The sequence below is a fragment of the Camelus ferus genome, chromosome 19 (genome assembly GCF_009834535.1).
Source record: "Camelus ferus isolate YT-003-E chromosome 19, BCGSAC_Cfer_1.0, whole genome shotgun sequence".
NCBI lineage: Eukaryota > Metazoa > Chordata > Mammalia > Artiodactyla > Camelidae > Camelus > Camelus ferus.
The window spans coordinates 14,833,920-14,844,620 of record NC_045714.1 but is presented as its reverse complement, the minus strand read 5'-3'; the positions used below and the strand labels follow the sequence as shown (position 1 = coordinate 14,844,620).

At 63.8% G+C, this 10,701-nt stretch overlaps 1 protein-coding gene across 1 annotated transcript in view; it reads right to left on the bottom strand.

Annotated features, from left to right (window-relative positions):
- Positions 1-3,880: 3,880 nt before the first annotated feature.
- The window catches only part of COL20A1 (collagen type XX alpha 1 chain), a 28,514-nt gene continuing 21,693 nt past the window's right edge, over positions 3,881-10,701 (bottom strand). Inside the window, exons 27-36 of the mRNA XM_032461570.1 lie at positions 10,368-10,454; positions 9,729-9,782; positions 7,822-7,917; positions 7,692-7,745; positions 7,512-7,565; positions 7,156-7,209; positions 6,307-6,378; positions 5,792-5,827; positions 5,634-5,700; positions 3,881-4,022 (exon numbers count right to left, since the gene is read on the bottom strand). Coding sequence (XP_032317461.1) covers positions 3,997-4,022; positions 5,634-5,700; positions 5,792-5,827; positions 6,307-6,378; positions 7,156-7,209; positions 7,512-7,565; positions 7,692-7,745; positions 7,822-7,917; positions 9,729-9,782; positions 10,368-10,454 — 600 coding nt within the window. The 3' untranslated portion in view covers positions 3,881-3,996. The remainder of the gene's footprint in view (positions 4,023-5,633; positions 5,701-5,791; positions 5,828-6,306; positions 6,379-7,155; positions 7,210-7,511; positions 7,566-7,691; positions 7,746-7,821; positions 7,918-9,728; positions 9,783-10,367; positions 10,455-10,701) is intronic.

The following is a 10,701-nucleotide window of genomic DNA, read 5'->3' as shown; positions in this document are numbered from 1 at the left end:
GTTGAGCTGTGATCAGCACCTGCCTCCTGGGGGCCATCTGGGGCCCCAATCACAGGATGCTGGGGACAGCCCAGGAGGGCAGTTCACCAGGACCCAGCGACTGGGCGGTAGCGGGACACTGGGCCCCCGAGGACTCAGCTGGGACGCAGATTCCAGATGTAAGCACCTCAATCCTGCTTACGTAAGCAGGTCCAGTGCCAGCTGTGGGGCAGCTGTGGGGGCCTGGGGGGGGCCCAGCTCAGATGTGGGACAGCTGTGGGAGTGACTGGGGGGCCCAGCTCAGATGTGGAGCAGCTGTGGGGGGGCCTGGGGGGCCCAGCTCAGATGTGGGGCAGCTGTGGGGCAGCTGTGGGGGGGCCCAGCTCAGACGTGGGGCAGCTGTGGGGGGCCTGGGGGGCCCAGCTCAGACGTGGGACAGCTGTGGGGTGGCCTGGGGGGCCCAGCTCAGATGTGGGGCAGCTGTGAGGGGGACTGGGGGGGCCAGCTCAGATGTGGGGCAGCTGTGGGGGGCCTGGGGGGGCCCAGCTCAGATGTGGAGCAGCTGTGGGAGTGCCTGGGGGGGCCCAGCTCAGACGTGGAGCAGCTGTGGGAGTGCCTGGGGGGGCCCAGCTCAGATGTGGAGCAGCTGTGGGGGGGTCTGGGGGGCCCAGCTCAGACGTGGGGCAGCTGTGAGGGGGACTGGGGGGGCAAGCTCAGACGTGGGGCAGCTGTAGGGGGGCCTGGGGGGCCCAGCTCAGATACTCTTCTGGATCCGGAGAGACTGGGAGCCCAGAACTTCCCCTTTCTTGTTTTCATTTTTCTTTTTTTAAGAGTCAGAAACAAGTCAGAAAACCCCCCAGCGCACAGAGCACTGATATTCCCACCACATTAACCACGAGCACTGTTTTGGGATATTTGCTTCCAGGGGTCTTCTGATTGAGGTAAAATTCACTGATGACAGAATGCCTGGTGTCAGGCCCTCAGATCAGTGAGTTTCACTAAGTTTGACGCCTGGGTCCCCGCCCCCCAGAGCCAGCAGCCCTGCCAGCCCGTGCTCCGATGTCCCCCCAGAGGTGGGCGCCGCCCGGCTCTGACCCTGGTGTGAATGGAAGCCCTATGGCCCTGCCGATCCTGGGCGCGGTGTGGTGCAGACCCACCGTGACCTTGTCTCCATCTGTAGATGCCGTCTGTCGCCCTTGGCTGCCACGCCGCGTTCTGTCCTGAATAAACTAAACCACGTCCGTCTGTCGCCTGTGCTGGCCTCTGTCCGGTCACTCTGACCCGAGCCACTGCACGCAGGTCTCAGTGGGCCTTCCTGTTTCTCTGTGTTGACCATGTTTCATTTCTGCTCCTTGTGGTGCCTCGACCTCTGGGGGGCCTTCCAGACTCCCTTACTCTCATGCCAAGCCCGCATTTCCTGTCCTGATCACCCAGGGCCAGGTGCCAGGCAGCGAGGAGCAGCTCCTGCACCCCAAGGCCTCCTGGAATGACCCCCCCACTAGCCAGTCCCGGGCTGCCCCCAACTCAGCCCTGCCTTTCCTCAGGAACCCCAGTAGAGGCTCTGGCCTGGGCCCCCCGTCACTGCCTCCGCCCCCCGCCCCGGCCCTGCAGAGAACTGAGCATCATTCCCCCTTTCTGCAGAAAACACCCCCTCCTTTCTAAGAGGATCCTGGGTGCCGTGTGCCCGGCCTTCTCAGACTTCTGGGGCCTCAGATCCCATTCCCACCGCGTCTGTTTCAGAAGCAGTTCTGCCGGGTGTAAATTTTGAGCTCTTCCCCTCAACACTGGGGTCATGTCCTCCCATCCTCTGATGTCGAGGGTCTTGTTCTTCTGTGGACAAGGTTTTAAAGAATCTCCCCATTGACTTTGCTCGTTTCGCATCAGTGACTCTAAGGGTTCGTTTTAAAAACCGGTCCCACCTGGCCCTCTGAGCCCTTCAGTCGGAGATGTTAAATCTTTCTCTAAGTCTCTGACCTTGGAAAAGCTCTCATTTCAACATTCTGACCCCTCTGTCGACTGTTTCTGTCTGCTCGGAGCCCCTTGTTCGAAGGCAAGGCTTCCGTTTCTATGTTTAGCCTCCCCCGAGCCTCCGGGGGCTTCTCCTACCTTATCCGACAGCCTGGCGGAGGCTGAGCCCGTGAGCACTGAGCCTGCCTCCTTGACCCGCTCCTGTTTTCCCGCCGTGTCTCCTCCCACCTGTCCATTTCGGCTTCGTGTTCTCACCCTCCATCCTTCCTCCGTGAGGATACTGTGATTTTTAAGTTAATGGACCAAAGGAGCCTGCACCCTCCTCCCTCTCTTGCGTCCTGTTGTGCCGGGCGTCTGTCTCATTTTCCCCTTGTTGACTCATCTCCCAACACCAGGATGTGCTGTGCGTGTGGATGTGTGGGGCCGTGTGTGCACACACAGGGAGATGCACGCGTGTGTGTGCATGTGAGGAGAAATTCGGGAGGGACGTTTACTGTCCTGTAAGGGCTTCCTGTGGACGGCTGTGCAGGCAGCTCAGGACGCAGGTCAGACTGTAAAGGGCCAGGGCCCGGGGGGGGTCTCTCTCCAACCCCCCGAGCCCCCAGGCCGGGTTGCTGGGCGGGGCGTTGGGAGCCAGTGCCCGCTCCTGCCTGTCTCCCTTCCCACAACGGCGGCTCTTGGGACAGGTGTCACCTGCCGCCTGTACCAGACACTTCCCAGCTCCTGCGCTGTCTCATCGGCCCCTCGCTGGAGCATCTGGACAGAGGGTCTCAGAAGGGTCCATGCCCTCCTGCTGCCACCCCCAGCGGCCCCGCTTGGCCTTGGAGATGCACGGGGCTCAGTCCTGGTATGACCCCAGCCTGTTTCCCTCCCAGGGGCACCAGCCCCGCAGCATCCACTCACCTCTGAGAGGGTGGCCCCCACATGTCTGCCACGTGAACCCCACACTCGCCAGCACACACGGCCCCTCCCCTGCACTGCCTGGCTGATCGAGGGCACCTGGACCTGCCGTCCCCTCACCTTGCCAGGGCTTGGCCCCGCCTGCCCCTTCCAAGCCGTCGTCTCCCCAGTCCAGCCACCTCCCTCTCAGTGGACGCTAGACGAGGTCCCACTCCCTGGCATCCTGTGGTCTGTTCTACAGGCTGTTTCAACAGATGCCAGGACACAACAGCCCCTGCTCAGAACCCAGGCAGGGGCTTCCAGTCGCTCTGAGGACAAAACCCAGACCCCCCCATCACAGGCCCACCCCAAGCTCCAGCGGGCTGCCCCTGTCCCCAGCCTGTGCTCGGCTTCCTCCGTCCTCCTGCCATTCCCTGGTCAGGCCCAGCCAGGCCCTGCCCAGAACGTCCCATGGTCCCCCGCTCTGTTCCTTCTCTGCACCAGTCACCTCAGGGCCTTCGTTGGCCACTGTGTTTGAAGGCGCCCCCGCCCCAAATTCTAGTGTTTAGAAAACTACTCGACGTTGGATTGGCTACAGCAGGTGCCGCCCCAGGGCCCAGAGCTGGCGAGACTCCCAGGGGGACAGGCCAGCCAAGGGCAGTGGTCACTGCACCAACTGTGGCACCGGGCTGGTGGGCGGGTGGAGGGCGGGCCAGGGGGTCGGGGGTCCCCGTGAGCCTGAGCACTGGGGGGAGAGCCGGATGCCATGACGCTAGGGGAGGGGCCGCCCAGGATGGTCACGTCAGCCTCTGAGGGTGGGTCTGGCACATCCTCAAAGCCCACCCCTACCCAGGTGACGCAAAGAGGCCAAGGCCCCCTGAGCAGGGATGGAGCTCTGGAGGGACCAGGCAGCACGACCCGGGGCCTCACAGGAAGGGGGTGAGCCCTAAGGTAACAGGGAGGCTGTGCGGGACAGAGCAGCTCCTGAGCAACGAGGGCGGGGAGCCTGGGACAGGGATGAATGGATGTGGGGCCCAGGAATGCGCAGCCGCTGCCCGTGACAAGCATTCTGGTTTATCTGGAAACTGCACAGAGCGAAGGTCTCCTCTCCCTCCCCTCCAGGTTTCTCCAGCCGCTCTTGGTGTCCCTGATCCAGGGGGAAGTGCGGGCTCACTTGGGACAGCACAGGGTCCATCCTGTCAGGAGAAAAGGGTGGACAGGTCTGGGGGAGGCAGTGGACAGCTGACATTGTCAGGACGCACCTGCCCAGCATGGTGGACCAGACCCAGGCGTGTCCACGTGAAATGTCCCCTCAGGGCACTGCCCCCTCGTGCCTCCTGCCCAGGTCCGCACACCAGCCTGGGCCAGGTGTCTGCTGTGGTGCACACCTGCTCCACCCTCCCTACTGTGCTGACCCCCGATCAGGGCCTCCCTGGGTTCCCACTGGGCCAGCTCGGCCTCTTGGGCCCAACTGGAGTCCTGCCGGGCTCCCTTGAGGCCCATGAGCCTCACACGCCCCACTGCTGCCCCAACCCCCGCTGCTTTGTCCGAACCGGCACCATCTGTCCTTACTGAGCAACCCCCCCCCCACTCCTCCTGCAGGCGGGGCTCACCCATTCCTCCAGGGGGTCCCAGAGGCTCACTCCCAGCCCATCTGACCAACGGCTCCAGGCTCAGCCAAGGGGAAGGAGGGGTGTGCTAGGACCCACGGGTGCAGGTGGCCAAGGTTTCCTCTCTCAGGGGCCCTGTTCTGATCCCAGGGGAAGGTGGGTCCTGAAACTCCTAGGGCCAGCCTTTGGGTCGGGGCTGAAAGCTAGGGGACAGGGGTCTCTGGCCTCAAACAGGCATCAGTCATTGTCTCGGAGGTGGGGGGCAGGAGAGGGGGCTGTGTGGGCGTCACGACAGCACCTGGGCACAGCGAGGGGGCGGTTCTGGCAAAGGCAGTATCTGCGGGACGCTGGTGGGCGCTGATGGACCGGGACCCTCTCCCCACAGAGGCACAGCCCCTGGCAGGGCAAGAGGGGCCCCCGAATCTCCCCTGCTGCCCCCCACCCCCATCCTCACCCCATCCTGGCCCTCCATGTAGAGCTGTCCTCCTGGCCGGCCGGCCACAGTCCCATCCCAACCTGTCTCCTTTCTCCCCCATCAAGGCCACGAGGCCCGTCTCCCCTAATCGGCCTCTCCATCCACCTCAGCTTCCGAGCTGTGAGCAGCACCGCAGCCCCACTCAGACGGATGGACTCAGGACAAGGTCACTGGTCATCCCAGCCAAGGAGGGGGGCGGAGCAGGGACGGCAGGGGCAGACTGGGCGGGGAAGCTTCCCTAGCCCAGGCTTCCCAGGAGAAGGGGTCACTTTGAGGACCCCAGGAAGCCAGGCAGCTCCGGCTCCGTGTGGGCTCATGGGCCTGTCTCCCCACCTGGAGCCTGGGAGGGCAGGAGGCCTGGTGCAGGGGTTGCCTTGGGCCACACGGAGCAGCCAGCCCCTGGACTGGGGGAAGAGCACCAGTCCCCGCAGACCCCTCCCCAGGGGGCCAGCACCTCTGTCCTCAGGGAGCTGGGCCTCACTATGCGAGCACCGGAGGCCTGGCGCCCTCGTGGATGTGGGCGTGGAGCTTCAGCACGTGTGCTGGTGGGGGAAGGTGGTCAGCAGGAGGCGGGGAGACCCTCCCTCACTCTCTGGCACATGGCCCAGAATGGCCTCGTGAGGCTGGGTATGCGCATGACCAGGTGCCAGGGAGGAGGGAGCTGGCAGGGGTAGGGGGCACGGGAGGCTCTGGGGTCCCCATGAGGAGGCTGGGCCACTCACTCTGGATGGCAGACTCGCAGGCTTGGCCCACGAGCTGGTAGATGGTGGCCAGGGACTGTGGCTCACCCTGCAAGGGAAGACGGACCACATGGCGATGGCTCAGCCACCATGGGGGTCAACACCTCCCTGGGCCTGGGCCCCAGACACCCCACACTCACCTTCTCTCCTCGCTCTCCCTTGGGCCCCGGCAGCCCCTGAGTGGGAGAAAAGGAGAAATGCCTGGGCCCCACTGCCGCCCCCTACCAGACCTCATGCCCAGCTCTGTCTGGGCTGGGTGAAGGCCTCATGCCAGAACTAATCCAGGGACTCCCCAGTGGGCAGAGGACCCACCTCTCCTGCTTCCAGAAGGAGCCAGCCAGGCCTGTTCCGGCTTCCCTGCCCCCGGGGCCCCGCCTTCCTCCACCTGCTGCAGGCCCCCTCCCCGCAGCCTGCAGGCCCAGGCCTGCCCCCGAGCCCCCCCCCCCCAGCCCAAGCTCCACTCCTGCCCGGACCTTGTCTGTCCTGGGCCTGGCAGGGGGCAGCCTTGGGCTCTCTCTGCTCTGAGCTTTCTGCCCGTCCTGCTTTACAATGGTGCTGGCCATGGGAGGTCCCCAAGGGGCCAGTGGGGACAAGTCTGCATGCGTTTGTCCCCCACTTCCAGCTGGCTGGCTGGCTGGGTAGACGGGAGACTTACCGTGGGCCCCACGGCCCCAGGGGGGCCTCGCTCCCCACTGCTGCCCCTGGCCCCCGCCGTGCCCGGGAGACCCTGCAGAGATGGGTGTAGGGCTTGGCTGCAGCCCCCACGAGTCTTGCCCCCTCCCTCTACGTACCCCCAGCCCTGGACCCAGAGCAGACCCCTTAGCTTGTCCCCAGCCTCCCCAGGCTGTGCCCCATACCCACCCAGCAGGCCCTGCACTCCCCACCCTGTGCCCAGGGCTCCCCCCGCCCGCCCACCCATTGGCGCTGACTCTGAACTGAAATGTCCTGACTGCCGGCTCTACCCCAGGCCCCAGGCGGCCTCTGGCAGGAGGGGCAGCCCAGCCCCCCAGTACCCAGAGGCCAATGCCCAGGGTTCTCTTCTGGGTCTGGGCTGCTGGTCCTGGGCCCCCGCTCAGAGCAGCTCCCAGGGACTGCGCTCAGCATATCGGGGACGCAGGCCTTGGAGGCAAGGTGCTTCTGAACGGGGGCAGTGCCCACAGCCCTCCAGCAGGTGGGGCCCTAGGCTGCCGGTGGGTGTCTGGAGGGAGAAGGGGGCCCAGGCCACGTCCTGCAGCCAGACTCACTTGTCTACCCTGCCCACCCTGCCCAGGCCCAACTGGGAGCCCAGGCACCTTCCTGCCGTGGGGAAGCGGGGTGCAGGCGTGACCGGGGGCTGCGCCAGCCCGCCCCAGTGCACAGGACACTCCCATGCCCAGCAGAGCCCAGGAGGACCCCAGCCCACGAGAGAGAGAGGCCGCCCTGGGTCGCTGTGCTCCGTTCAGCCCCAAAGAACCCTGGGGGATGTGGGTGGGGCGGGCGGGTTCACAGAGGAGGCAGTGCCTACCCTAGGGCCAGGGGGTCCAGGCAGGCCAGATGTCCCCTCCAGGCCTCTCATTCCCTGAGGGCAAAGGAAGGGACAGGCTGGGTGGGGGCATGTACCCTGCGCACCCCTCCCACGGTGACCCCCACGACCCACACCTGGGAGGGGTACACACTTGTGCCTAGTTCTGAGAACAGAAGAGGCCAGCCCATCTCAGGGCCAGCCCCTCCCTCGGGCGGGGACCCCACCCGGCCCCAATCCGCCTGGGCCGGCGCTCCCTTCCCCTGGCCAGGCCACTGCGGGGGCAGGACAGGGAGTGAGTCGGGTGTGGGGCAGAGGAGGAAGACCCCCACAGCCTCCGTCCCGAGACCCTCTCCCACCTTTGGTCCCTGGATGCCAACCTTCCCGGGGGTGCCCTGGAGGCCGGGGTGGCCCTGGAATAGAACAGAGGTGGCCAGCCAGGCTGGGGCCAAGGTCAGAAGCAGAGGAGGAGGCCCTGTCCCCAGACCCGGGTCCCGAGCACACGGCCCACGTGCCCTGAGCCTGGTCTGACCCACTACCTGCAAGCCGGGGAGTCCATGGTCCCCCTTTTCTCCTTTGACCCCTGGTGGACCCTGGAGGGGAAGATGGACTGGGCAGCAAGGGGACAGGAGAAGAGTGGGGAGGGGGCTGGGGGTAGGCCACACCTACCATGGGTCCCTGGATGGTTCGGCCCTGGGTGCCTGGTGACCCCTGCTGACCTCCAGGACCCTCAGGTCCCATCTGTCCAGGTGGCCCGGGATCTCCCTGGAGGTGGGGTGGGGGTGGGGCTGGGGCTGAGAAGGCACGTGGCCCCTCCTGCAGCCCCTCCTTTGATCCTGCCAGTTGAAGCCCTACCAGCCCTCGGCCCGAGGCCACCCAGGGGCCTTCACCCTCGCTGGCCACCCCGGGAGGGGTCCTGGTACGACCCTGCTCTGTATTTATAGACACCGGAACATTCTGCCAAACTTCTAAGGGACAGATAACACGAACGCCATTTAAACTGCTCGAGGGGGAGGGTATAGCCCAGTGGTGGAGCGTGTGCTTAACATACACGAGGTCCTGGGTTCAATCCCAGTGCCTCCATTAAAAAATAAATTAAAAATAAATAAATAAACCTAATAACCACCACCTAAAAACAAACTGCTTGATTTGCAGGTTAGAAAAAAAGTGCTTTCAAATAATTGCTGTGAATTAAGCATATCGGTGAACCCGATCCTACGAGGACAACGACAGGCTTTCCTGGCGGTGACTGTCCCTGTGGAAGCCCTACGCGAGGCGTGAGCACGGGAAGCCTGCAGCCCGCTCGGCGGCGGGAGGCGCTCGAGGGCCGCGCTGGCTTCTGCTGGAGCAGGAGTGGCTCAGCACCCGGGAGGCCCTGAGCTCAGTCACCAGACTAACAGCTCCAGGAGAGAAGAGATTTGGTCGCGTCCCAGCAGCTGAGGAGGCGAGAAGTCTTATCTAATATCCGTTCTTGCGTTTGTGAATCTCCTAACCAGGTAAGATCGGGACTTGACAGTGGAAAATGTGTCTGCCTCCCGGTACCACGCTCCACCTGCAAGCCCTAGAGCACTTCCATGAAGTCACGGTGAGCACATCCACTGTGACCACGGTTCTTTGACAAGACTCTGGAGTGTCAGCAACACCAGAAAAGTGAACGGGAGTAGTAAAAATCAGAAAGGAGACAGTGAAGTAATGTTTTGCAGGTGATGTAAATTTGAACCAGGAAATTCCCAGAAAACCATCTGAAAATAAAAAACTATTGCAAGTAAGATAATTGAACAAGAAGCTGGGGCACGAAACAATACACAGAGAGAACGAGGACTTAGGGCAGATGACGGCGGAGCCGGACGCCAGGAACCGCCTCCCACGCTGACAACAGCCGGGCGGGCAGAACCTGGCCCGTCTGTGCGGACCCGGCGGTCCGCGGAAAGCGCGCCGCGTGGAAGACTGCATTGGAAATCGGCAGGGGGGGCTGTGAGCAAATGGGACGGGTGACGGGGCGGTGGTCTGGGGAGGCTGGAGGGTGGGGTCGTCCCCCGCACCTTAAACACAATAAATTTAGCTGAACCCACATTGCTGTGTTTGAAGGTTCTAGAAGCAAGAGGAGAAGCCACAAGGAGGTGCACACCCTCAGACTAAGAGAGACCTTTTATAATATGGTGCAAAAGCCAAAAGCCTTAGAAACAGACCACGCATTGAGCAAAGAAGGCGATTTTAAAGTCTTCACGGAGACACGCGTGGTGAACCAGGTCAGAGGGCAACACAGCAAACCCAGCCACAACTCAGGGCACAGATGTTTCCACGAAACGTACAGCTCCCCACAAATGAGTAAGAACGCAACCCAGCAGAGCAGGGGGTGGAGGACGCATGTCCAGCAAGAAAGTGGCAGCAGTTGTCAAAGGGGCTGGAGCTGCTGGACGGAGAAACGGGCGAAGGCAGAGGATGCCCATCACGGCCAGCCCGCCCACACATGATTCGCAGGGTGGGGCCGTGCAGGGGGCACCACATCCCACCTGGGGTTGGGCTGCGTGGGGCCCCACTCCTGCATCCAGCCCCCCAGGACCCCCATAACTTACCCTGGGCCCTGGGAAGCCCTGCTCTCCTGGGGCTCCGTTCCTCCCAGGGAGGCCCTGCAGGTGCACAAGCAGGGCTGAGCCCAGCAACCCCCGCCCAAGACCAGGGTGCACATCAGCACCCCCAGCAATGCCCTGGACTCCAGCCCCCACCTTTAGGTGGAGAAGAGGCAGGGGGTTCGGGGTGAGGGTTTCCTGGTCCCCCCACTACCCACAGTGGCTGGTCACGGCACATGCTCCGGCTTGGGCAGGTCTGGGTTCCTGCCCTGGCCCCTCTCTGGTGAGGTCTGTCAATCACCAGTGGAAGCCTCAGGGTTGTCAGAGGGTCTGGACCTGCCCCACAGCCCAGAGCGCCAGAACAGAGGCTGCCTGAGTGGCTGTGACTCCTGGCCAGCCCAGGACCGATGCGGTGCTGCAGACTGATGGGCCTTCCCAGTGGGGAGACGTGGGCTCAAACAGCAGAGAGGGCCCGGCTGGGGAGAGGGAGGCCAGTGGGAAGGAGGGGGTTAGCCAGGAGGGGAGCTGTGGGCCAGGGTGGACAAGGTGGCCAGGAGACGTGGGAAGGGGCCACCCTCATCACTATCAGCTGCCCGATGTTGCCAGGAGTCCCTGGTCACCCCGGGACAGGCGCTGTGAACTCACCGGAGGTCCCTGGGGGCCCGGGGGCCCAGGGGTCTGCAAGGAACAGGTGCAAGCAGAAGGAAAGGCGGGGCAGGACTCTCCATCCTTCTGGAAGAAAGAGACCCCTGCCATTAAATGGACCCCTCCCCTGGGCTTTTGTACAACCCTGAGCTCCAGGGTATCCACAGACACCGGGGACCAAGGGATCTCCAAACCCACCCCTGGAAGGCTGGGGTAAGGGGTGGGAACCTGGCCCTGGGTGCTCACCCCCAGGCTGCCTGGCACAGGCCCTGGACAGGACTCCCTCTCTCACTCCCTCGTAGGCCCCTAGCATGGCCAAGCCCAGTGTGAGCAC